Genomic DNA, 27627 nt, shown 5'->3' with positions numbered 1-27627 from the left:
AATAATACTAATCATTACAAAGCACATCTTAATTGTTTTATTTCAACTCCACTGTGGTGGGGCAGAGGCCAAATTACAAAAATTGTGTCATTGTCCAAGTGCTTATGGATCCGACTGCATGTCCTATTAATCATTGTGTTCCTCTAATTTGGGCTTAAAAAGATTGGTAGGATGAAGCTTTTCAATATGTCAAATTATGAATCACATCATCATCGTGTGGTGTTGTGAGTTTACCTGGAGTTTTGAGTTGAGCAGATGGGCACACTCTCTGTGAGAGAGGAAGAAACGCCTCCTCTTCCTCCCAACTGTCCCATATTTTGGAGTTCAGAAAGCTGTTACTTATCTCAGACGTGAGAGGGGTACTGGGCTTAGGCAGTGATAGAGTTAAAGAGGTGGCTTTATAGATGTCATTTTTAGATACACAAGAGAGGTTACTGAACGGTTGTGTCATGTAATCTTTGGTTGGAGAAGATATTCGACCACCCAGGCTGCATTGTGGTGGACAGACAGCAGTGGTGGACATCCTGGCTGTTTTTTCTTGCCCCAAGCTGCTTTCTTGTCTACTGGATTCCCCACTGTCCTCAAGCCTCAGACTGAAACAACAATTTGGATTTTCTTGCAAGTCTACAGAGACATCAAAGCCCCATGAGTCATTGAAAGCCATGGGAGGCTCGTCCACAGTCACAAAGCTTTGTTGGAAACTGACAGTTTGTGTCCCTTCCACTTCGGTTAATATCTCTCTCTGTTGTCTTTCAAAACCTAGGCTGTTGTCTTCACACTCTACCTCTCCTTCCCTTTCTCCATTTGTTACAGCCATTGCACCATTTGTATTCCTCTTATTTTGTTTCATTCCTGTGTTATGAACACTGCAATTAACAGAAGGGTGACTCTGACTTGAGAGCTTACTGCAACTTGGTGACCTTTCGAGACTTCTTTGACAAGAAGAGGGTGAGTGTGAGGGTTTAGACAGGTGTGAGAGATTAAACTTTCCCAACTCTGTCTTCTCTGGGCTTTCAAAAAGATCTGGTTCCCCTGATTGACTTGTTGGATTCTGCTTATGGGGGCCCCTGTAATGTACTGAGGATGAATGCAGGACAGGGTTTTTGTTGGGTTGCAAGGGTGTGCTGCTGGAAGGCTGTAGGAGAGCGTGAAGAGGAGTTTTTGACTTTTGATCAATTTGCTGGAGACTGAGGGGATGAAGTTGAGTCAATTTTGACTGTTCAGACTGCTTAAGCTGTCTTGGTGGCACTGTAAATATTGGAAAGTCCACTTCTTTATCATTATTTTTGTTACAACTATGAGTTCTTTTTGGAGAAAATTTGACACCCAAGCTGGAGCTACAGGAACCTGTGCTTTCCGATTTCAGCCTGGAAACACTGCCCTCTGTCAAAGCAATGTCAACAGAAACTCTAGTTGGACTGCTGGATGCGCAAATTCTCTCATAAGCATTTTTAAATGGTGATGTGGGAGATGTGGCTAAGTTTGATGAAGTATCAACTTTTGGGAACAGCTGTGTCCTGCACATACCACTTTTTGTCTGAGCGGAGGTGCATCTGATATTAAGCTCTGACCTCTTGGACTGAACTGGTGTGGATGGGACCAGCCAAGATACTTCTGGAGAGCAGTCATCTGTACTTGTATGAACTCTGGACCCTTGTTGGTTATGACTCAGAATTTGAGTTGGAGAATCAGGAATAAACTCAAAACTAGTGGATATTTTATTCTCTGTATGGAACTCAACATGTTCTGGTACTGGATGAGGTCTGATATGGGTGAAGCTCTCTGCATTCTGGATGACACAAGTAGGATGTGGCAAAGGACTATGGGAACTAAGAACAGCATCGTCTAACTCCATCTCTTCACTTGAATCAGACAAAACTATAAGTTCAGGTTCCTTTATGCTTTGATGTAAACAAGGAGAACAGGGGGCACAAACACTCTGGGGACTGTGGTTGTCTAGTTTTAATGTCCGATATCTCTCTCTAGAATGATCACAATCTTCAGAAAACTGTTTAACAGGGTCTGCATCTGTTCCCTTATCTCTGCTGCTCCCCCAATCACTCTCCTGTCCAGGTGACAGGCCTGGGGCAGGCAGGTTGAATGCACTATGTGGAGAGCTGCAGGAAAGGTCATCTACTGCACCATCAGAGGACTGAAACAAAGTTCTGCCAAACTGTCCAGTCAAAGGTCTTTGAGGGGACTGGTAATGATGAGACTGTGTTGTGTCTGTTGTAGCTGTGCAGGAAGAAGAAGGGTCTTCATCCTTGTATTCCCTCTCAGAGTCTGAAGAGAAGTGGCTGGAACTACACTCCAGACCAGGATTTGACTCTAGTCGATTTGTGAACACCTGGTATTCCATATCCAGGTCTCCATCTTCTTTCTCAACTACTCTCTTCTCTTCCTCACTGATGCTGTCTTTCTCATCCTTCTTTTTTCTCTGTGTGGCAGCAAACTCATAAATTTCCTCCAGTTCTTCCTCATTCACTTGTTCCTCACATATTTCTCTATCAGCTGATGTGAGATCATCAATTTGACTTCTTTCTTCGAGCACTTCCTCAGCACCTGTTCCACCATCACCATCTGTCTTGTCTTCATCTTCTTCATTCCACATTGAGCGAAGAAGCTCCAGGAAAACCTGGTCTGTTTGACCAATGGCCTGCTTCTCCTTGGTCATGTCATCTGCACGATAACCCAGAGTGCTGTCCTCCTCGACTTGCAGCTGACAAAGCTGCTGTAGCTCTTGCAAGTCAAATCTTAAACACACCACAAAGACAGAGAAAAGTCATCACATCATTGTCACTTTTAATCTGTCCCCACAGGAGACCCACACAGGACTTGAATTACTTTGTTAAATGGTGAACATCAACATATTTTGGAATCAAACAGAATTATTGTGTCCCCCTTCAAAACTGTCCAGTAACACAAAGTGGAGAATGTTGAAAAGAAAAGTATGTTCTTTAATGTTCTCTTTCTGCTTAGTGTCTCCACCAGCAGTTCATGTGGAAATCTTGTCATGAATGCCCAAACAGAGAACAAAATCACAAAAACACTAGCACTCAAAAACTGTGGAAACACATGTCACATAACTTTCAAGACACTCGTAGGTCAAGGAATAACCTATACAAACACTGTATTAACATTTCATGCAGTGATGAATGAAGACCATTTTTCAGTGAAATTTATTCAGAGGTCATTTTTAATGGAGCTGATTTTTTTTTTATGTATTCTTGGGGAAAATAAACCATTTTTCCGAAAGATCACTATTGTTTTCTTGGGCACAGGTATAAGTGTTGCTTTGGCAGGGTTTGTTTGATACTAAGGCACATCCCAATACATTTACTAGTTGAATGTAGGAATGCTGCACTACATGCCTGACTGGTCCAACCAGTCGTGTTGAAAATTCAATCAATGTTGCCCATATGTTGAACTATCTGTTGTGTCTCACCACAACAGCAACACTGACTGCCAAATACTAGTTTCTACTTGTTTAACTATTTGAAATAGGTGCAGTCATATTTCATAAGACCTGTAAACAGCACACACATTCGGTCCCAACAACTCACTCTCTCTCGTCCTCTTGCAAACACATGAGCAACAGACATGTCTGTGACCACCACCTCCTGGTAGTGGTCCATGCCTACTCTGAATCAAAAAAATGTGAGAAGAATAAATCCAAACTTCATAAACAGTTAAGACTTAGAATATTACACAACGTGATGCAATGATATGAATGTCTGCTACATCTCAATCATACACAAAAGACATCAGTGTGTAGCAGATGCTCTACTCTCTTCAGGGTTTGTCCTGGGGCTGCGAACTGCGATATTTGCACATTCGTGAGCAGAATGCCACATTGACTTTGATCCCCCTTGCGATATTTTCTCATGCTACCATTTTAATCAGTCAATGCCACACAGTCTGTGGCATTCAATGTGGCGACCAGTATGTTACCAATTTCACCTTCATTTGAAGGCAGGTGAGTAGATCGCAACGCAGCGACTTGTATTTTTCGTCTTGCCATAGTGTTTCCCTTTCTTTAAAGTGGATATGACACTTAAAGACAACATAGTCTTATTACATGTAACAAAGGTTATATAATTCGGTCAACCTAAGTGTTTTGGGAAAACGGACGCAATTCTCCCGTTATATATAACATTGGAACGTCCCGCCACTGAAAAATGTGCACGCCCCGTGATCAGCTTCCCGCTGAGCACCAAGCCTAAAATACGTCACTACGTGTAGACCGTATCGGCTTGCGCGCCTGGCGGCCGTTGTTTACACTTTGTTTAGCGGCAGAAACTTTGATTAAACACAGCTCTCAGGGACTTGTTTGTCGATATGCCTGACCAGTGTGTTGCAGCATATTGCACAAACACAAGGCGAAAGGTTTTAGCCTTTTCAAGTCCAGGCAGATTGATCGAAAGCCGCGCTGTTGTGCGATGCACGAAATGTCAGGCTGCCGCTCCATCCGCTCGCACACACGCATTTGCTCCCAACAGCAGACAGTTTCCTCTACCGTCTTCATGTTCTCAACGCTCACAGGAACACATAAAATGTCAACCCCAAATAATATGTTCACAATAATCTTGAAATGGTCAAGGAACTTGCGTAGTAAACACGGCGGCGGCATGTTCACTGTTGTTTTCGGCGGTCTTTTTCGATACGTTCGCCGTTTATTTCCTATTCTTTCGTGAAAATAACGTAACTAAACATGGATGAATGCAATGCCAGGCACTCGAACATGGCAAAAACCCAAAGGTAATGACGGTGGTCCGCAAGTAATAGCTACACTGTCGCGGCTCCGGAACAATAACAAAGGCAGTAAACAGACGCTTGAATCGAAAATGCTATACAGTAATTAGAGTGTTATAAACAGCAGCAACAAAAATCAAAGCCTCCCTTACCATTCCATATTCTGCAGCCTTTCAAATTCCATCTGAATTGGCACGTCTCTTGCCTCTGCTTCAGCTCCGCCATAAATACCGGCATTATTTTCGCTGCCAGAATGCTCCTGGTGTGAATGTTTGTCCGAAAGACACGGCTCCAATCTGTAGGGTCTAATCACTGCTGCGACATCCTCAGGATCCGAGTCAGAAATAATCCACACTTGAAGAGGAGTCAGAAAAGTTCTTGATCTCATCACTGTCCATGCTGAGGTCCATCTGTTCCTGTTGTTAATCTAACAGACAAAGATGGGACTCTACACGCTGTGATGTCACGGCATCACGTGACCACTGATGGAACACTACCAGCGTGCTTTCCAAGAAACACACTTTTGAGAAACTGTACAAACTTTATTTCTCAGTGATAATAATTAAGACCACTTTCAACTTACTATACTGTGTGTATATTTTGATATTTATATTAGTTTAACCAAATTTTTTAGGTTGTCTTATCCACTTTAATGCAGCTGTACTGAGCACTTAAAAGTTGAACATTTCAATAAGGCAACAAGTCAGACAGTGCAAAAGAACTGTTTTTGACGCTTCTCTCTACAGTCAGCTAAATAATAAATGGACTGCATTTATATAGTGCTTTTCCATCTGCATCAGATGCTCAAAGTGCTTTGCAAATAATGCCTCACATTCACCCCAATGTGAGGGTGCTGCCATACAAGGTACTCCCTACACATCGGGAGCAACTAGGGGATTAAGGAGATGTCAATTGAAACAAAGGAGAGGATTATCAAACTCTTAAGAGGGTAAATCATCATGCAATGTTGCAAAAGATGTTGGTTGTTCACAGTCAGCTGTGTCTAAACTCTGGACCAAATACAAACAACATGGGAAGGTTGTTAAAGGCAAACATACTGGTAGACCAAGGAAGACATCAAAGTGTCAAGACAGAAAACAAAGCAATATGTCTCAAAAATCGAAAATGCACAACAAAACAAATGAGGAACGAATGGGAGGAAACTGGAGTCAACACCTGTGACCGAAGTGTAAGAAACCACCTAAAGGAAATGGGATTTACATACAGAAAGTATATGAATATGAAAGTCATATTCAGTGATGAATCTCGAATCTGCATTGGGCAAGGTGATGATGCTGGAACTTTTGTTTGGTGCCGTTCCAATGAGATTTATAAAGATGACTGCCTGAAGAGAACATATAAATTTCCACAGTCATTGATGATATGGGGCTGCATGTCAGGTAAAGGCACTGGGGAGATGGCTGTCATTACATCATCAATAAATGCACAAGTTTACGTTGATATTTTGGACACTTTTCTTATCCCCTCAATTGAAAGGATGTTTGGGAATGATGAAATCATTTTTCAAGATGATAATGCATCTTGCCATAGAGCAAAAACTGTGAAAACATTCCTTGCAAAAAGACACATAAGGTCAATGCCATGGCCTGCAAATAGTCCAGATCTTAATCCAACTGAAAATCTTTGGTGGAAGTTGAAGAAAATGGTCTATGACAAGGCTCCAACCTGCAAAGCTGATCTGGCAACAGCAATCAGAGAAAGTTGGAGCCAGATTGATGAAGAATACTGTTTGTCACTCATTAAGTCCATGCCTCAGAGACTGCAAGCTGTTATAAAAGCCAGAGGTGGTGCAACAAAATACTAGTGATGTTTTGGAGCGTTCTTTTGTTTTTCATGATTCCATAATTTATTCCTCAGAACTGAGTGATTCCATATTTTTTTCCCCTCTGCTTGGTCTAAAAAAGTAACCGTTACTGACTGCCACAATTTTTTTCCTGATTTCTTATAGTGTTTCTTAAAGCCAGAAAGTTGCCATTTGAAATTACTTTAGTTTTGTGTCATGTCTGTGATCTGCTTTTTTCTACAAAATTAAACAACTGAATGAACATCCTCCGAGGCCGGTGATTCCATAATTTTTGCCAGGGGTTGTAGTTCCATCTCCCCCGGTGATACCTCATGTTTGCCTCATCTAGAACACTCTGCTGCTACTTTAAATTCTGTTATATTTCTACAAATGATTTTATGTTTTCTTGTAACTGCAGTACTGCAGGTTTGTGCAAGGAGTTAACTTCCTGTCAAGAATTCTAGACATATAGGGATGTGCGTGTGTGTGTGTGGATGTGTGTGTGTACTTATAGAAATAAAACTGATTTTAATTTAACTGTAGTTATATGAATAATCCTAAGAAAGCAAACACAAAGTATCACAGCAGTTAAAATCCTACCTTACTGCAATCAATGCATATGCATTTTTTTTAACTATTAAATATACAAGAACAAATCATGACATATGTAGGGTTAGGGTTAGCCCTAACCCCAACAATGTGTAATCACACATAGTCACATTAGAGAACCAAATTTGACACCAGGCTCACCTGCATGCCAGTTCCATTACATGATGCTGAAGTGAGACTGGGATGGAACAGCGAGCTGTGTACAGATACTGAAGCAGCGCAAACACCGCCTGTCCGGGGACATCGTTCACAAGCACTCTTTGTGCTGCAGGCATGCCGTCCTCCTTCACCCCAAAACCACTTTCATGTACCTGCAAAATGAATGGCGGATGAAAAACAGAGGTTAAAAGGCAAACACAGAAAAGAGAGAAAGTGTTATGAGTACACACTTTTTATTGTAGTTCTATGAGCTAACAAAACAGTCTGAAAGGCTAAATCAGGGTCCGTATCCATGAAGCAGCCCAAGGCTAAAAATAGCTCCTAGTGATGTTATTCTAAGAAAAATCTAAGAATTTCTTGAATTCTTAAGACATTTCTTAGAATTTTCCCTTGGCAAGATGAAAGTTGTTCGCAAAGTACCTTAGGCCTTAAGAGAGCTCCTAAGGTACCAAACTGGTAAGAGGAGGGAGGAGGACTTTTAAGAAGCCTAAGAGTGTCTTAAACAGAGAAAATGCCAGAAAAGAAAGAGGAAGCAGAGATATTCTCCATATGTGGGATGACAGTGAGTCAGTAACACGCTACCCGCTTGATCTACGTAATTATTTTATGTTAACTGACTGTTTTAATGTATTTATAAATTGTTTAAAGTAGACCTGCATTGAAATAAATGCAGTCAGATCTTTGGACCAAAAAATGACTTATACAGTCAACAAAAATATAAACGCAACACTTTTGGTTTTGCTCCCATTTTGTATGAGATGAACTAAAAGATCTAAAACTTTTTCCACATACACAATATCACCATTTCTCTCAAATATTGTTCACAAACCAGTCTAAATCTGTGATAGTGAGCACTTCTCCTTTGCTGAGATAATCCATCCCACCTCACAGGTGTGCCATACCAAGATGCTGATTAGACACCATGATTAGTGCACAGGTGTGCCTTAGACTGTCCACAATAAAAGGCCACTCTGAAAGGTGCAGTTTTGTTTTATTGGGGGGGGATACCAGTCATTATCTGGTGTGACCACCATTTGCCTCATGCAGTGCAACACATCTCCTTCGCATAGAGTTGATCAGGTTGTCAATTGTGGCCTGTGGAATGTTGGTCCACTCCTCTTCAATGGCTGTGCGAAGTTGCTGGATATTGGCAGGAACTGGTACACACTGTCGTATACGCCGGTCCAGAGCATCCCAAACATGCTCAATGGGTGACATGTCTGGTGAGTATGCCGGCCATGCAAGAACTGGGACATTTTCAGCTTCCAAGAATTGTGTACAGATCCTTGCAACATGGGGCCGTGCATTATCCTGCTGCAACATGAGGTGATGTTCTTGGATGTATGGCACAACAATGGGTCTCGGAATCTCGTCACGGTATCTCTGTGCATTCAAAATGCCATCAATAAAATGCACCTGTGTTCTTCGTCCATAACAGACGCCTGCCCATACCATAACCCCACCGCCACCATGGGCCACTCGATCCACAACATTGACATCAGAAAACCGCTCACCCACACGACGCCACACACGCTGTCTGCCATCTGCCCTGAACAGTGTGAACCGGGATTCATCCGTGAAGAGAACACCTCTCCAACGTGCCAAACACCAACGAATGTGAGCATTTGCCCACTCAAGTCGGTTACGACGACGAACTGGAGTCAGGTTGAGACCCCGATGAGGACGACGAGCATGCAGATGAGCTTCCCCGGGATGGTTTCTGACAGTTTGTGCAGAAATTCTTTGGTTATGCAAACCGATTGTTTCAGCAGCTGTCCGAGTGGCTGGTCTCAGACGATCTTGGAGGTGAACATGCTGGATGTGGAGGTCCTGGGCTGGTGTGGTTACACGTGGTCTGCGGTTGTGAGGCTGGTTGGATGTACTGCCAAATTCTCTGAAACGCCTTTGGAGACGGCTTATGGTAGAGAAATGAACATTCAATATACGAGCAACAGCTCTGGTTGACATTCCTACTGTCAGCATGCCAACTGCACGCTCCCTCAAATCTTGCGACATCTGTGGCATTGTGCTGTGTGATAAAACTGCACCTTTCAGAGTGGCCTTTTACTGTGGGCAGTCTAAGGCACACCTGTGCACTAATCATGGTGTCTAATCAGCATCTTGATATGGCACACCTGTGAGGTGGGATGGATTATCTCAGCAAAGGAGAAGTGCTCACTATCACAGATTTAGACTGGTTTGTGAACACTATTTGAGGGAAATGGTGATATTGTGTATGTGTATTGTGTATACACATAAGATCCTTCTGAATGTAGTAAAGTAAATCTGCAAGCCCAGATCTGTCATTCAACGGAGAAATCTTCATTTAAAAATGACAAATTTACAGCTAACATTTAGCCCTCCGCAAATTGTTCCTCTCATCATGGATGCCTCAGAGACGTCACGGACAAGACCCTCTCCCAGCATGCATTGCACGCGCCAACTGTAATTTGTGGATTTACGTCAGTTTGCATCTGCACCTTTTTCTTGTCTTATATGGAAGGATCTACTTTTTTTTAAAACTTCATATTGTCTTGCGGTACGCTTGGTGAGTACACATTTCTTTTATTTGTGCTTGAAAATTATTTTTGGGGACTTTTTCATACGCCCGTTTGATTGAGTGGTGTCGCATTGAAAATCTACTGTCTTTCGCCTCCGGTGTACCGTCGTGGGCTACGGAGGCGAGACCCGCAAAGAATCCAAGTCATTAAAAAGATATAACCCTCTCTCAGCGGCCACGGAGCTCTGCGGCTCCGATTACCGAGACGTGCGGCGCTGCGGATTTTGCCGCAAGAAGTCTGTCCTTGCGAGCAACAGGTGTCACTGGCCGCTCCGCATTAAAACGGTGAGCGTAGTCTCTGGACTTGTGCCAAGTTGGCTGCACCTCCATTCAGTAGACAGGGACGTGTCTGCAGCTGCACAGCAGACACGGGGGTGTGAGTGGCCCGCGGCGGAATTTAACGAGCGCATGCACTCGGTAAGCACTTCAGGGGCAGTGAGAGCGAGGCGTCGGGGAAGAACGGCGCCCGCTGTCGATGTCGCTCGCTGTTGATCTGAGCATGCAGAGCTGTATCTCACATTCAATGCAGCTTACTTTTGGATGTTGAAACCAGGATGTGTATAACAGTAACATTACTAACAGATAAAATCAATTTCAATGCGGGATCGGACTGAAGGTGGGAGCACGTCGTCTTGTCCCTGACGTCATGGAAATGATACGGATGTACAAACTGTTTTCACAGAGGGCTAAATTTTAGCTGCAAATTTGTCATTTTTATACGAAGATTTCTCCGCTGAATTACAAATTTGGGCTTACAGATTTACTTTACTGCATTCACAAGGGTCTTATAAATACATATCAGCTATTTCTTTCTGAAATCTGACCACATTTATTTCAATGCAGGTCTACTTTAAGTTCTTGTTATTATACACACACGGTTAATATTATCATTATTTGTATTATTATCGGTATTATTAATATTGTTATTTTCTTTTATTATTACATCTATTTTGTTGTTTGATTTTAAATGGACCACAATAGGAAATAAGTGTTTTCACTTTATGTCATGCATGTATTTTTAACATATTTACAATTATATTATGTACTCATAATGAACGTACTAAATAAACTCACACAAGCATACATTTAATATATAAATATTCAGCATATGGATGAGATGCATTCTCAGGTTGTGTAACAATGCCTTTTGTGGCAAGCCACAGTGTTTGTCTTTTCCGCACTCTGCCTCAAGGTGGCACTCTTATTTTTCACATAAAACAACATAGACAGTGGAAGGAATGACATGAAACACAATACACTTTTCACTTATGGTGACAGCATGGTGACATTTAACTAAACTAAACCAAATTAACAACAAAACCACAATAAATCAATAACAGTAACAACACTGTTAAACTAACATGAACTACAATAACATTTAAAATGCCAAACCCCAAACTCCCATAATGCATTGCAGCTCAACATTTACAAGTTTAATGACCAGCCCGGCGATCGCTACAGTTTAATTTTGCTGAGTATCATCATGACATTAACTTTCACGATTTCACATTTGACATTTCTTCATGCAGGTCAGGTTATACGATCGGTTGATTTTACTGTCCATTCATAACTAGGAGCTCAGAGTGCCTTTGTTTTTTTAATTCCTCCTTCCCTTTCTGTGACACCCTATCACAGCTCTTAGAGGACTGTGTCATACCTAGCAACGGGGTCAACCCTGCCTCCTCACAAAGATAAAAGTTTCTGTTCCCTCCTTGCTCAGACTTGCTCTCAGGCATCTCTTGAATCGCTCTTTGGCTAAGACTCCTTGCCAGGAATTTTTAGGCTAAGTTAGGAGCTGTTTGAGAGAACTTTGAATTGCCTTTGCGGATACAAGTCCTGGTTCTTAACTTAAACTTTGAAGCCCGTTTTTACCTGGGCAACAAAACCTTCAGTAATGGTTTCAAAACCAGAACTTTCTGACAGGAAAGTTATGAACGAGAATATGCTAAGAATGTAATTGCACACGTGATCAAATACAGTGAAGCCAGAAAGTATTCACAGCGGTTCACTTTTTCCAGATTTTATGTTACAGCCTTATTCCAAAATGGATAAAATTCATTTTTTTTCCATCAACCATCTACACACATTAACCCTTAATAAAAATGTGAAAAGGCATGGTTTTTCTTTTTCTTTTTTTTAGATATTTGTAAATTTATTACAAAAAAAGCTCACACATACAATAAGTATTTACAGCATTTGCCACGAAGTTCAAAATTGAGCTCAGTTGCATACTGTTTCCACTGATCATCTTTGAGATGTTTCTACAGCTTAATTGGAGTCCACCTGGGGTAAATTCAGTTGATTGGACATGATTTAGAAAGGCACACACCTGTCAACATATAAGGTCCCACAGGTTACAGTGCATGTCAGAGTACAAACCAAGCATGAAGTCAAAGGAATTGCCTGAAGACCTCCGAGATAGGATTGTCTTCAGACACAAATCTGGGGAAGGGTACAGAAACATTTATGCTGCTTTGAAGGTCCTAATGACCACACTGGCTTCCATCATCTGTAAATGGAAGAAGTTCAGATCCACCAGGACTCTTCCTAGAGCTGGCCGCACGTCTTAACTGAGCGATCGGGGGAGATGGGCATTAGTCAGGGAGGTGACCAAGAACCCGATGGTCACTCTGTCAGAGCTCCAGCATTCCTCTATGGAGAGAGGAGAACCTTCAATAAGGACAACCATCTTTCAACAATTCACCTATCAGGCCTGTATGGTAGAGTGGCCAGTTGGAAGCCACTCCTTAGTAAAAGGCACATGGCAGCCCACCTGGAGTTTGCCAAAAGGCACCTGAAGGACTCTCAGATCATGAGAAACAAAATTCTCTGGTCTAATGAGACAAAGATTGGACTCTTTGGCATGAATGCCAGGTGTCATATTTGGATGAAACCTGGCATCATCCCTACGGTGAAGCATGGTGGTGGCAGCATCATGCTGTGGGGATGTTTTTTCAGCAGCAGGAACTGGGAGACTAGTCAGGATGGAGGGAAAGATGAATACAGTAATATACAGGGACAATCTTGATGAAAACCTGCTCCAGAGTGCTCTTGACCTTAGATTGGGGCGACGGTTCATCTTTCAGCAGGACAGTGACCCTAACCACACAGCCAAGATATCAAAGCACTGGCTTCAGGACAACTCTGTGAATGTCCTTGACTGGCCCAGCCAGAGCCCAGTCCTGAATCTGATTGAAGATCTTTGGAGAGATTTAAAAACAGCCATGGACCAGGGGCAGAGACAGCAGCAAATGGAGTAAGACGCTTATCCATGGGCTCCTGCAGAATTAGACATATCCGTCCAAAAATGCCACTTTTGTTCGTAAAACTTATCTAAATTATAGTGTGGGTTGCCTCAAACTACCAAGAGCTGAACCAACTGCAATATACAAACTCAAATGCATAAAAAACTGGAGGGATTTAAGTTTACAGCTTGTAGCCAGTGAGCTAAAAGAATCACGAGGGAGAACCAACCTACTCCAGATAGCCCGGAACAACCTTCACCGACTGCAACCACTGAAAGTGTCGTCATGACTACTGAAAACATCCAAGCCAATTTCCTTGACACCGTGAGGGGAGAAATATCGAAGATAATTAAAGAGGAACTTAAAAGTGCCTTGGTGGACGACTTCAACACTCTCAAGACCGAGTTACAAGCTGTACGGTCAGAAATTGCTAAAACCTCTGCAGCTATCAGATCTGAAATGATTCAAATGAAGGCAGAGATACAAGATGTGACAGGACGACTGTCGACATGGTCTGATGAGGTGACCTCGCTGCAGTCCACCGTAACCAGCCTTCAAAGCCAGCTCGTAACTTTAAGAGACAGGTGTGAGGATATGGTGGGAAGAATGTGACGGGGAAACATCAGGATAGTCGGCATTGATGAGCACGGAGGCTCCAACACGCCAGAGTTGGTGTCTAAAATGCTAAAAGAAATGCTGCAACTGGACCGAGATATAAAACTTGACCAATCGCATCGCCTACGGGGACCCAGAGGACCAGGAGGCCGGGAGCGTCCACGAGTGCTAATTGCTCCACTCTTAACCTCCACCTCCAAACACAGGAACTCAGAGTACGTGCAGTGCCTTATGTATCACTTAATTAAGTCAGAAGTGAGGAGTGGAGACGCCAACTCCTCCAACTTCCACAAACTCAGTTACAAGCTGCAAGTGTACAAAAAGGTTAACGACTGCAAAAAGCTCTGCTGCAAAAATGTGTGCGTACGGCACAGAATGGCTGAGTACGTTTACCTGTGAGGTAAGCTGATATCTCGACAGAGATGTGGTGTCTCTTCCAGGCTTTTATGGGATGGGATGGTGATGAGATGATTTCTGACAGCTGTTAATCCTGGCTCCTGGGTGGCAACTGTGCCCTCTGGTGCCTGAAACCCGACGACAGGCAGGGCGCCCTCTGGCGTTGGCCAGCAGTACCTCCTCTTCGGGCGGCCCACACAACAGAAACCCCCCCCCCCCCCCCCCCCAACGGGCGCCATGACCAGGCTTGTCGGGGTGTCGCTGCAGTTGAAATCCTGAGGAGAGCACGGGACCATGCCCAGCTGAAATACAACGGGAGACGGATCGCGATTTTCCCCCGACTGTACGATCAGCTTTGCCAGAGCCAGGGCTGCCTTTTCGGAAGTACGGAAAGAGCTTTGGGAACGGAAAGGTGTTCAGGCTTTACCCAGCTAGACTCCGGATTACCGTTAACGATCAAGAAAAGGAGTTTATGGATCTGAAAAAGGCAATGGAGTATGTCCGAGAGCTATGCACAGAGAATTAAGACTGTTTCACGGCAGGACTTAAGTCTTGCATCTTTGAGTAACTTTCCCAGAACTCTTGTGTGAGTACACTTTATGTGTGGCTGGCTGTCTGTCCTCATGACAGCTCTGCGGGAGCCCATGTCAGTACTTTTTTGCGCACTCTTAAGACAGTCTATTTCTTCTGAAACTGTTTTTCTTGCCATATGCTTTGTGGCTTGGGACTAGGTCCACCACTGTTCTCCGTAACTAATGTTACTGGTTTGTTCTTTGTTGTGCTTGTTCTGGTCTCCCTGTTCCCCGAGTATCCTGCTTCAAACACTGATACAGGAACCGTGTCACTCTTTTCTTTTACATGGTTGAATGCCGAGTGTATTGTGAGAGAAATGTTAGACTGCAGCTTAATTAACGAGGATCCACTTTATCTTATTTGGTCTAATTATCCACGTCCACACCATATACATGGCTACATCACTGCACTATACAGGCTATATTTGTGGATTACATGCCCCTGCTCCTCACTTCCATCCTGTAGTCTTCAAATGTGGGAAATTAATGCACAACCCCCCCCCTGTAATTAATAGGTGCTCTAAAAATTATAACCTACAATGTTAAAGGTCTCCATAGCCCTGTTAAATGAAAGAAAATCATGCTCCAATTGAAACTAATCAACTGTCAGATAGGTTATCTTCAGGAAACCCACTTATCAGGCATGGAACAAGAAAAGTTGAAAAAGTCTTGGGCAGACAAAATATACTACTCCTCTCACTGGTCTGGGAGGAAAAAGGGGGTTTCCATACTTATTCACAAGCATGTCAATTTTATAAAAACATCTGTGCACAAGGATACGATGGACAGATATATCCTTGTTAATGGTCTGACTGATGGTATAGAAGTATCCCTCATTAACGTATATACACCAAATGAAGATGACCCAAGCTTTATTAAAAGGTTATTTAACAAGTTGTTACAGTATAGTACCGGACTTATTTTTAATGGGGGGCAACTTTAACTGTTGATGTCAAATAGGTTAGACCGGCAACCCCCCTGTAAAACTGCCCTCTCCCAAATGAGTAAAATGCTTAAATACCTATGCACGGAGTGTGGTCTCGTAGATTTATGGAGGTGCAGATATCCTGGAAGCAGGAATTTCACTTTCTTTTCAAGCAGGCATGCATCATATTCTCATCTTTTAACAAACACTTTTAGACGTGAGCATATTACGCCCTCCACTGGCTTTCAGTTCATTTTAGAATTGATTTTAAAATTTTAATGTTTGTTTTTAAAGCTATTTATGGCCTTGCACCTCCCTACTTGTCTGAAATTTTAACTTTGTGCACCTACAGTAGGATATTAAGGGCGTCTGGCCAGCTTTACTTAGATGTTCCAAGGTCAAGATATAAACACTGGGGTGATCATGCTTTTGTGGTAGCTGGCCCCAGAATGTGGAACGAGCTACCTCTTGATTTACGTACTATTCCTGACCTAGCACTTTTTAAATCTAAGTTAAAGAATTATTTATTTAAACTGGCTTTTAACACTTAGTGGGGTGGTGACATGTTCTGTTTTTTTTATGTGCTGTTTTAAAATTTTATTCTATATGTGTTTTATTTTTGTGAATCTGTGTTTTTAATGATAAGCACTTTGGACACCAGTCGGTGCTGTAAAGCGCTTTATAAATAAATGTTGATTGATTGATATTCAAGAATTGATTATTTTTTCACCCCTAAGAAAGACCAGCATAGAATATCAGACATTAAAATACTGCCTATTACACTATCTGATCATGCACCCTTGGAGTTAAAGTGGGATACAGGCCACAGTCCATCCTCCAAACAATGGAGACTAAATGCCTCCCTCTTAAATGACAGAGAATTTAGTCTCTTTATCAAAACAGAACTCAAAAATTATATAGACACTAACAATTCGCCTGAAACATTTCCCCTAATCTTATGGGATTGTGCTAAAGCTTTCCTTAGGGGCCGTATTATTTCATTTACATGTGCTTGGAAAAGGCAGAAGGAAGCCAAACAGCATGAACTGGAAAATAAAATAATTAGAGTACAGTCATAAACAATCTCCATCAAACTTCTTATTAAAACAATTAAATGCAACACATAGAGAACTAGATGGTTTACTATCACATAAGACTGAGGGAAATTTGAGATTCACTAACCAAAGATACTATGCGCATGGTAATAGAGCAAGCAGATTATTTGCCTTCCAATTAAGTAAACAAAAGGCATCTAATATAGTCCAAAAAATAAAATCACAAAGTACTGTTGTTACAAATCCCGAAAAAATAGCAGAATCCTTCGTATGCTTTTTTAAAATCCCTTTATGAAAATACAGACACCTGCACTGATGGTGGAAAACTAACAGACTTTCTTAAAAATATAAAGTTGACAGAACTGACAGAAGAAACAGTCCAGGGACACATGGCTATGTGAATGAATTTTATAAAATGTTTTGTGATCTACTGTCCCCCTATTGCTAAAAGCTTATCACTATGCACTGTATTCTGTAACTGTGGCACCATTCTAGACAGATGCAGCCATCATGGTAATACACAAAGAAGGCAAAGACCCGACCGAATACCAGTCTTACAGGCCAATATCTTTGTTAAATGGAGATGTGCGGATACTGACTGCAATTCTGGCTAGGCAAGTATATCAGATATCCATCCATCCACTTTCTTCCGCTTTATCCGGAGTCGGGTCGCGGGGGCAGCAGTTCAAGCAAAGCCGCCAAGACCTCCCGATCCACACACACCTCCCCCAGCTCCTCCGGGGGAACCCCAAGGCGTTCCCAAGACAGCCGAGAGACGTAGTCCCTCCAGCGTGTTCTGGGTCTTCAACGGGGCCTCCTCCCGAAGAGACGTGCCCGGACCACCTCTCCAGCGAGGCGTCCAGGGGGCATCCGGAAAAGATGCCCGAGCCACCTCAACTGGCTCCTTTCGATGTGGAGTGACCGAGCTCCTCACCCTATCTGTAAGGGAGCGCCCAGCCACCCTGCGGAGGAAACTCATCTCGGCCCTTGTACTCGGGATCTCGGTTTTTCGGTCATGAGCAAAATCTCATGACCACAGGTGAGGATCGGAATGTAGATCGATCAGTAAATCTAGAGCAGCCCTGGCAGAGGCCAACGTGCACTGGAAACAGGTTTGACTTACTACCGGCAATGCGAAACAAGCTCCTGCTGCGGTCACACAGGGACCGGATATCCCTTAGCAAAGGACCCCGGACCCCGTACTCCTGGAGCACGCCCCACAGGGTGCCCCGAGAGACACGGTCGAACGCCTTCTCCAGATCCACAAAGAACATGTGGACTGGTTGGGCGAACTCCCATGAACCCTCGAGCACCCGATGGGAGCGTGTAGAGCTGGTCCAGTGTGCCGCAACCAGGACGAAAACCACACTGCTCCTCCTGAATCCGAGGTTCGACTATCGGTCTCCTCTCCAGTACTCTGGAATAGACCTTACCGGGGAGGCTGAGGAGTGTGATCCCCCTGTAGTTGGAACACACCCTCTGGTCCCCCTTCTTAAACACAGGGACCACCACCCTGGTCTGCCAATCCAGAGGCACTGTCCCCGACCGCCACGCAATGTTGCAGAGGCATGTCAGCCAAGACAGTCCCACAACATCCAGAGACTTAAGGTACTCAGGACGGATTTCATCCACCCCAAGAGCCTTGCCACCGAGGAGCTTTCTAGCCACCTCGGTGACTTCGGCCTGGGTAATGGATGAGTCTGTCTCTGAGTCCCCAGTCTCTGCTTCCTTTTCGGAAGATATGACAATGAGATTGACAAGATTCTCGAGGTATTCCTTCCACCGCCCGACAACATCCCCAGTCAGGGTCAACAGCTCCCCACCTACACCGTAGACAGTGCTGGTGGAGAGCTGCTTCTGCCTCCTGAAGCGCCGGACGGTTTGCCAGAATCTCTTCGAGGCCGACTGATAGTCCTCCTCCATGGCCTCCCCGAACTCCTCCCAGACCCGAGTTTTTGCCTCTGCGACCGCACGGGCTGCGGCACGCTTGGCCTGACGGTACCTGTCAGCTGCCTCTTGGGTTCCACCTACCAACAAAGACAAGTAGGACTCCTTTTTCAGCTTGACGGCATCCCTTACTTCCAGCGTCCACCACCGGGATCGGGGATCGCCACCGCGACAGGAACCAGGGACCTTGTGCCCACAGCTACGAGTGGCCATATTGACAATGGAGGTGGAGAACATGGTCCACTCGGACTCCATGTCTCCAACCTCCCCCGGGATCTGGGAGAAGCTCTCCCGGAGGTGGGAGTTGAAGACCTCACCGACAGAGGGTTAGCCAGTCGTTCCCAGCAGACCCTCACGATACGTTTGGGCCTGCCAGGTCTGACCGGCTTCCTCCTCTCCCAGCGGATCCAACTCACCACCAGATGGTGATCAGTCGACAGCTCAGCCCCTCTTTTCACTCAAGTGTCCGAGACACGTGGCCGAAGGTCAAATGATACGACCACAAAGTCGATCATCGACCTCCGGCTCAGGGTGTCCTGGTGCCACGTGCACTTATGGACACCCTTGTGCTCGAACATGGTGTTCGTGATGGACAAACTGTGACTAGCACAGAAGTCCAACAACTGAACACCACTCGGGTTCAGATCGGGGAGGCCGTGCTTCCTGATCACCCCCTCCAGGTCTCACTGTCGCCGCCCACGTGGGCGTTGAAATCCCCCAGGAGAACAATGGAGTCCCCAGTCGGAGAGCTATCTATTACCACTCCCAGGGACTCCAAGAAGGTTGGGTACTCTGCACTGCCACTTGGCCCATAGGCCGAGACAACAGTGAGAAACCTGTCCCCGACCCGAAGGCGTAGGGACGCGACCCTCTCGTTCACCGGAGTGAACTCCAACACATGGCGACTGAGCTGGGGAGCAATAAGCAATGCGACCCCAGCTCTCCGCCTCTCACCGTGTGCAACGCCAGACAAGTGGAGCGTCCAGCCCCTCTCCAGGAGTTGGGTACCAGAGCCCAAGCTGTGCGTGGAGGTGAGCCCGACTATCTCTAGTCGGTATCTCTCAACCTCCTGCACAAGCTCAGGCTCCGTCCCCCCCAGCGAGGTGACATTCCACGTCCCAACAACCAGGGGCTGTGAGTGCGGACCAGGCCGCCAGTCCACCTGCCCTCGACCGCCACCCAATCCTTTCTGCACCCAACTCCATGGCCCCCTCTGCAGCTGGTGAACCCATAGGAGGGCGGGCCCACGTCGCTCTTTCGGGCTGAGCCCGGCCACCAGGCGCTCACGCGCGAGCCCCAACCCCGGGCCTGGCTCCAGGGTGGGGCCCCAGCTCCACCATACCGGGCGACATCTCGGCCCTTGATTTTTTACTGGTCATGGGAGCTTCTGAACTTGGGAAACCCTACAAGGGGCACAAAGCCCCCAACAACATAGTTCCTAGGATCATCCGGGTACGCAACTCCCCCACCACGATAAGGTGGCAGCTAGAGGGGGAGGTAAATCAGATAATAACTCAAATTATTCATCCAGCCCAAACTGGGTTCATCACAGGAAGATACTATAGGGATAATCTACAACGTCTGTTGAATATAATATCATATCAAAAAGATAATAAATCAGAATCCATGATTTTATCCTTGGATGCCCAAAAAGCATTAGACCGCGTGTTTTGGCCATTTTTATTTCAAACCTTAAAATGCTTTGGATTTGGTCCTAACTTTATAAATTGGATACAAACTCTCTACTCAAACCCACAGGCCTCTGTTAAAGTCAACGGCTATACGAGGTCTATTAGAAAAGTATCCGACCCTGGTCATGCCAGAACATGTCCTGTGAGGCTTCATCATAGCGTTGCTTTGCGCCATGCGGCACCGCTGCGACGCGCACGTCTGTCTCAATGTGCCGAAAAAGTGCTGATGTCCACGTCTTTTCACAATTCCTGTACTAGCCAGATGACATCCCGGATAAAACACAGCGTCCATTTTGGAAATGAACGGCACATTCCACTGTTACAGGAGTTTTTGTCATGGAAAGAGGAGCGGAGGCTTCGCGCATCACGGCGGTGCCGCATGGCGCAAAGCAACGCCATGATGAAGCCTCACAGGACATGTTCTGGCATGTCCAGGCACATCCACAATTTCTCGGATAATCACTTGATGGAAAAACCACCGACAGCTGTCTGAATGCCATCTCAAAGCCGTCCTGTGAGACCAAAATGGAGGTGGTTTTTTCTTGTTCCAGTAGCGAATCCATCGGGACGCGCAAAGCCTCCGCTCGGCTTTCCATGACAAAATCTCTTGTTAAAAGTGAAATCTGCCGGAAAATGGTTGATGTCCAGCTCTTGTGATAACCAGAGAAATTGCACACGATGGGCACAGATCCATACAGCCATCCGTTTAGAAATTAAATGGTCGCTCAGCCTGTCGCTGGCGGCTTCGGAGCGCCATCCTTAAAGCGACAGTAACACTCCATAATCTCTTTGAAGCCCATAAAATTTTCACCAAAAACCATCTGAATTTCTCGAATGGTGTCCACTTTGATGTCCCTCACAGTATCTGAAAAAATTTTGATCAAGCAAAGCGGCAGTCTCTGAGCCATTCCTAAACAATGAAAAAAACGACGAGAGGGGTGAACCACTCCTCACTCAAAGCCTGCTCACAGGCGAATGACGCAACCGACAGGCGTGAAAAAACTCATGCATGCGCACGAAGGTTCAAGCTTGGCTGACGCAATCACATGTGATTCAAATCCATATGGTTTTTGAAAAAAAATAATAAGGTCGGATACTTTTCTAATAGAGCTCGTATATCACAGAGATTCAAACTGGAACGCGGCTGTAGGCACCACTTTTATTCGCCATAAGCACTGAACCACTTGCCCAACTCATCAGAGATAATAACATAAAAGGAATTACGATCATTAATGAGGAACATAAAATATCACTCTATGCAGATGATGTACTGCTATACCTAACAGAATTGACATCAACTATATCACATCTTAAGACACTTATCAGTGAATTTGGATACTATTCTGGATGTAAGGTAAATATGGATAAAATGGAAGCTATGGACATCAACGGTAAGATACCTTAAAGTGTAAAACATCTCACTGGGTTTAAGTGGCCATGGGAAGGTCATAAATATCTTGGTATATTCATCCCCTTATCCCTATAAGACCTGTATGACTCAAATTATAGTAAAACAATTCAGTACATAAATGTCAACCTGGACCGATGAGCCAGGTCGACTCCCTCTTTCTCTGTTGGGCCGCACAGAAAGCATCCGGCATGAATGTTCTGCCCTGACTTCTTTATCTATTCCAAATGCTTCCTGCAGATATTCCCAGGCTTTCTTTTGAAAACTGGGACAAAATGCTTTCAAAGTTCATTTGGCAAAATAAGCGACCTAGAATTTGACTTAAAAGCTTACAGCAATCCAACCAAATTTAAAATTCTACTTCTGGACTGCACAAATGAAACCCCTCACAGATTGGCTTCAAGATTATACAAGCACAAGATGGGTCAATATTGAAAAACAACTATGTGACGTTCCCTTAGAAATCATACGTTTCATAGACACCCCCTCTGGAAGGATGTCAGATTGGACCAAAGTAACTCTTAAAATAAAGGATAAAATAAAATGTGCCTTTAAGTTGCCAAAGTCATTCTCACCTCTAACAAGTATTGGATATATGAAGACTTTTACACTGAATAATCTTGACAGTAGTTTTAAAAAAAGGTCAAAGGGACTGATTTACCTTCACCAACTGTTTGACTGTGGCATACTTAAAATATTCGAGCAGCTGAAAAATGAATTTGATCTCCCTAATGCATTTTTTTTTTTTTAGGTACTTGCAGCTCAGAACTTTTCTGGCAGCTCACAGGGACCGGGACAAATTTCTAGATCCCACACTCCTAGAAAAGTATTTGATAAAGCTTCAAACTGAAGGTGAAAAAAAGAAAATAATTTCAAAACTACACAATATAATGTCATTTATCAATCAAAACAATTTATCACATATCAAGGAGAGATGGGAGACTGAGGCGAATGTGGACATATCTCAGGATGAATGGCAGGCTGTGTGCACTGAGGCACATTTAGTTACTAATTCCAACACATGGAGGGAATTCAAATGGAAGATAGTTACTAGATATTTCAGAACCAAAGTAATAGTGTCCAAGATGGGTCCACAGCATCCCAGTACATGCTGGAGGAACTGTGGAGAAAATATAGCTAATCACACCCACATGTTCTGGCTATGTCCAAAGCTAAGGATTTTTGGAGGGAAGTTTTTAATGCTCTGAAGGAGGTTTTTAAAATGAACATCCCACAAAATCTTGCAGTGGCAGTCCTCAGAGTAATACCTGAGGGCCTGGACACAAAGGCAAATAAATATCTCCTGAATATTTTAACCGCTGCTGCCCTGAAGTCCATAACTATCAGATGGCTGAAAGCAGAGCCCCCCTCATACAACACATGGATTCAAAAAGTTTGGGACATTTATCAGATGGAGCAGATCACATTCTCACTAAGACTTCAGAAAACCACCTTAACTAAAAGGTGGGAACTGGTGCTGCATTTACTGATGCAATAATTATGTGACTAGAGAAGGTCATTCTGCTTTGTGACAAATTGCCAGCATCCTTTCTCTGAATGGGATGTAGCCCTATAACCATATATACTGAAGTGGCCTTCCCCCCACCCTTTTTCTTTTCTTTTTTTCTTCACCTCCTTTCCTTTACCGTGTTTTTCTGTTTGGGTTTGGTTGTTCCTGTAAACAGCTTTGAAAAATGAAAAGAAACTTGAGATGTTGAAATGAATATACTGTATTGTGTTGATAAAAACAAATAAAAATTAGAAAAACAGCTATGGACTGACGCTCTTATACTTATGTACATGTCATTTCTTAGTTTTTATTTTTAATAAATTTGCAAAAATTTCAAAAAATCTTTTTTTTATGTTGTCATTATGGGGTGTTGCGAGTAAAATTTTGAGGTAAAAAAATTAATTTACTCCGTTTTGGAATAAGGTTGTAACAACAAAATGTGGAAAAAAGGGAAGTGCTGGGAATACTTTCCGAATGCACTGTATGTTTCATGAAGATTTTTAATATTTTATTTTAAATTGATTGAGTCGACCACTGCATTTATATAGCACTTTTCCATCCGATTCAGAAGCTCAAAGTGCTTTACACTGATGTCTTGCATTCACCCACCCACCCACACACGTCAGGGTGCTGCCATGTAAGGAGCTCACTACAAGCCCACCTCCATTGTGTTCCGTGACGTTTTGGAAAACTAACACATAACCTGTCATGATTTACTCAAATAGGTATGCTAAAACTCAGCTTGTACAGTAAAGGAAGGGGGGGGATCTATTTACTGTACAGAAGCACTGAATTTGTCACTTGGTAAGAGATCAGTCTTATGACCGACTGACACATTTTAACCTTCATATGCCAAAGCTCCATCACAAAAATCCTTTTACTACCAATAAGAATCTGTTTCTAACGTACTGTGAATTAAAAACTTTTGTGAATATGGAATGTCTTAAAAATAATTTTGTCTCACTTCTTGTTTAAGAGCACACACAAACATTTTACCATTTCAGACAGCAGGGGGCAGCGAGCATACATCATAAAAGAATGGGCAAAGTAGACGTCCCCGCTGTCCACCTGGAGCTGTACATCACTGAGGTGAGGGTTGTTCACCATGCTACTCAGGTCTGATGACAATCTGGACAGTGCCACCTAAAGGAGACATACCAGTACAACACAACAGGTTCAATGGAATAGTACAAACTGACACACAAGTATAACTACTTACAGTTGTGTCCAAAATAAGAGCTGTGTGTTTAATAAAGTGAGTAAAGCTCAAAAGGAATATTAGGCTGTTCAAAAAAAATAGCAGTGCATGTATTTTTCTTTCTATGACCCTTATTACACCCTTACAGGTGCCCGTATTTAAGGACAAAGGCAGTAAATCAGAGCTCTCAAACTGATTCCAGAAAGGGCCAAGAGGGTGCAGGTTTTCTTTGCAACCAGCTAGTCCACCAGGTAATTTCAAAGAAAACCTGCACCCTCTTGGACCTTTCTGGAATCAGTTTGAGACCTCTGCAGTAAATGTTGTAGATGCTGGTTGTAGTGCATTTCTCTTTGAAAATCTGAGAAAAATGGGTCATTCTAGATATTGTTCAGAAGAACAGCATATTCTGATTAGAAAATTGATTGAAAAGGGGATAACATATAAAGAAATGTAGAAAATGATAGGCTGCTCAGCTAAAATGATGTCAAATGCTTTAAAATGGTGCAACATTTTGTGGACTGATGAATGCAAGATTGCTTTTTTGGGTCTACAGGCTGCAGACATTTTGTTAAACGACCCCCGAAAACTGAATTTAAGCCACAGTACACTGTGAAGACTGAAGCATGATGGATCAAGCATCATGATATGGGCTGTTTCTCATACTATGGTTTTGGGCCTATTTATCACATACAAGGGATCATGGATCAGTTTGAATACATCAAAATTACTGAAGAGGAAATGGCCTTGAAATGGGTGTTTCAACAAGAGAACAACCCCAAATGCACCAGCAAGTGAGCAGCACCTTGGTTCCAGACTAACAAGATTAATGTTATCAAATCAAATCAATTTTATTTATATAGCACCAAATCACAACAAACAGTTGCCCCAAGGCGCTTTATATTGTAAGGCAAAAGCCATACAATAATTACAGAAAAACCCCAACAATCAAAATGACCCCCTTTTAACAGGAAGAAACCTCCAGCAGAACCAGGCTCAGGGAGGGGCAGTCTTCTGCTGGGACTGGTTGGGGCTGAGGGGAGAGAATCAGGAAAAAGACATGCTGTGGAAGAGAGCAGAGATCAATCACCAATGACTAAAAGCAGAGTGGTGCATACAGAGCAAAAAGAGGTGAATAAAAAGAAACATTGGGTGCATCATGGGAACCCCCCAGCAGTCTAAGTCTATAGCAGCATAACTAAGGGATGGTTCAGGGTCACCTGATCCAGTCCTAACTATAAGCTTTTTCAAAAAGGAAAGTTTTAAGCTTAATCTTAAAAGTAGAGGGTGTCTGTCTCCTTAATCCGAATTGGGAGCTGGTTACACAGGAGAGGAGCCTGAAAGCTGAAGGCTCTGCCTCCCATTCTACTCTTACAAACCCTAGGAACTACAAATTAAGCCTGCAGTCTGAGAGCGAAGCGCTCTATTGGAGTGATATGGTACTATGAGGTCCCTAAGATAAGATGGGACCTGATTATTCAAAACCTTATAAGTAAGAAGAAGAATTTTAAATTCTATTCTGGAATTAACAGGGAGTCAATGAAGAGAAGCCAATATGGGTGAAATATGCTCTCTCCTTCTAGTCCTTGTCAGTACTCTAGCTGCAGCATTTTGAATTAACTTATTCTTATTAACTTATTATTATTATTGTTATGGCGTGGCCAGCTCAATCCCGGGAGCAAAATCCAATAGAAGATGTCTGTGGTGACCAAAAAAAAAAAAAACAATGATACTGATATTGAGGTCAGAAGACTGAGATGGCCATTCCAGAACGTTCACTTTATTGTGCTGTAGCCAAGATCAACTTGGCGTTGTGTTCTGAATCAGTGTCATGTTGGAATGTCCAAATACGTTTGCGTAGTAATGGCTTTCGTCTGGCGACTCAACCATGCAGCCCATTTTTCTTCGAGTGCCTCCTTATTGTGGATCTTGAAACAGCCATACCACTTTTTTTTCCCCAGAGAGTCCTATATTTCAGCTGTTTCCTTTGCATCCCAAACAAATTTCCTGGCAGTTGTTGCTGAAATTTTTGTTGATCTACCTGACTGTGGTTTGGGTCCAAAAGAATTAGTGCAGCAGATAACAGAATATTTGCACACGATCCTTCAAATCCGGTTACAAGCACCAAAGTTTGACTGCGCATGCATTTTGGTACATATTTTAGAAAAATAACATTAGCCATTTGAATTTTCAATAGGGGGCCAAGTAGGGGTCAAATGAAGAACTACATAGGGGTCAAAAAAATGTTCCAATCATATTGAAAGCTATACCACATTATGTGTCTGTTCACAAAGATTCCAAAAAGGTATAGTTTGGACTATCTGTGACTGAATGTTCTGGAGTTATGGTAAAAACAGCAGCATGGCCACAAAGGCCACTTTCAGTTTGTACAGGGGTCAAAAGTTAAAGTTACTCCAATTATGGTAAAACATGATGCAAATTATTGGTTGACTTAGTAGGATTTTAAAAAAGAATAGTTTGCACCATGTGTCATGCTTAGTTATCATGTTACGGGGTAACATATGTCACATGTCATAGAACCCAATGGATGTCGACATTGTTTGACCTTTACTTTGGAGACCAAACATTCAACACAGTCAGAACTATTCCTTTTGTTAATCCTATCAGTTCAACCAATACTGTGCACCACGTTTAACCAAAACTGGAGCAACTTCAACTTTTGAGCCCTGTACAAACTGAAATTCCAAAACATTCAGTTACAGATAGTCCAAACTATACCTTTTTGGAATCTTTGTGATCAGATACATAATGTAGTATAGCTTTCAATATGATTGGAACATTTTTTGACCCCTATGCAGTTCTTCAATTGACCCCTACTTGGATCCCTACTGAAAATTCAAATGGCTAACGTTATTTTTCTACAATATGTACCAAAAGATATACACAGTCAAATTTTGGTGCTTGTAACCGGATTTGAATGATTCTTACAGTTATCTGCTGTACTAAATCCCTCATTTTCTGCTTTTTGAACACTGCTGAGTGGCATTTGCAGTCCCTTGGACATCTTTTTATATCCCTTTCCTGTTTTATACAGTTCAATGACCTTTTTTTTGACAATTGTTTTGCTTTCCCTATGACTCAAACAAGAAACATCAGTGCAGCACTGCATGAAAGATGCAAGGGTTTGTCAGGAGGCCAGAAACTCACTGACCTTTTATACAAA

General features: G+C 43.2%; 1 protein-coding gene and 1 long non-coding RNA gene across 4 annotated transcripts in view; one reads left to right on the top strand and one right to left on the bottom strand.

Annotated features, from left to right (window-relative positions):
- slx4 (SLX4 structure-specific endonuclease subunit homolog (S. cerevisiae)) overlaps positions 1-27627 on the bottom strand; it is a 65906-nt gene that overhangs the window by 10532 nt on the left and 27747 nt on the right. For all 3 annotated transcript variants that reach the window (XM_034187432.1, XM_034187433.1, XM_034187434.1), the window contains 3 exons: positions 24245-24391; positions 7307-7476; positions 235-2753 (listed from right to left, as the gene is read on the bottom strand). In XM_034187432.1, the coding sequence (XP_034043323.1) occupies positions 235-2753; positions 7307-7476; positions 24245-24391 (2836 nt within the window). The remainder of the gene's footprint in view (positions 1-234; positions 2754-7306; positions 7477-24244; positions 24392-27627) is intronic.
- LOC117525558 lies at positions 2817-3028 on the top strand. Its single transcript, XR_004565090.1, has 2 exons — positions 2817-2893; positions 2980-3028. It is a non-coding gene; the product is annotated as an uncharacterized LOC117525558 (long non-coding RNA).

The sequence above is a fragment of the Thalassophryne amazonica genome, chromosome 15, assembly GCF_902500255.1.
Source record: "Thalassophryne amazonica chromosome 15, fThaAma1.1, whole genome shotgun sequence".
NCBI classification, from domain to species: domain Eukaryota; kingdom Metazoa; phylum Chordata; class Actinopteri; order Batrachoidiformes; family Batrachoididae; genus Thalassophryne; species Thalassophryne amazonica.
This window is presented reverse-complemented; position numbering and strand designations above follow the sequence as displayed.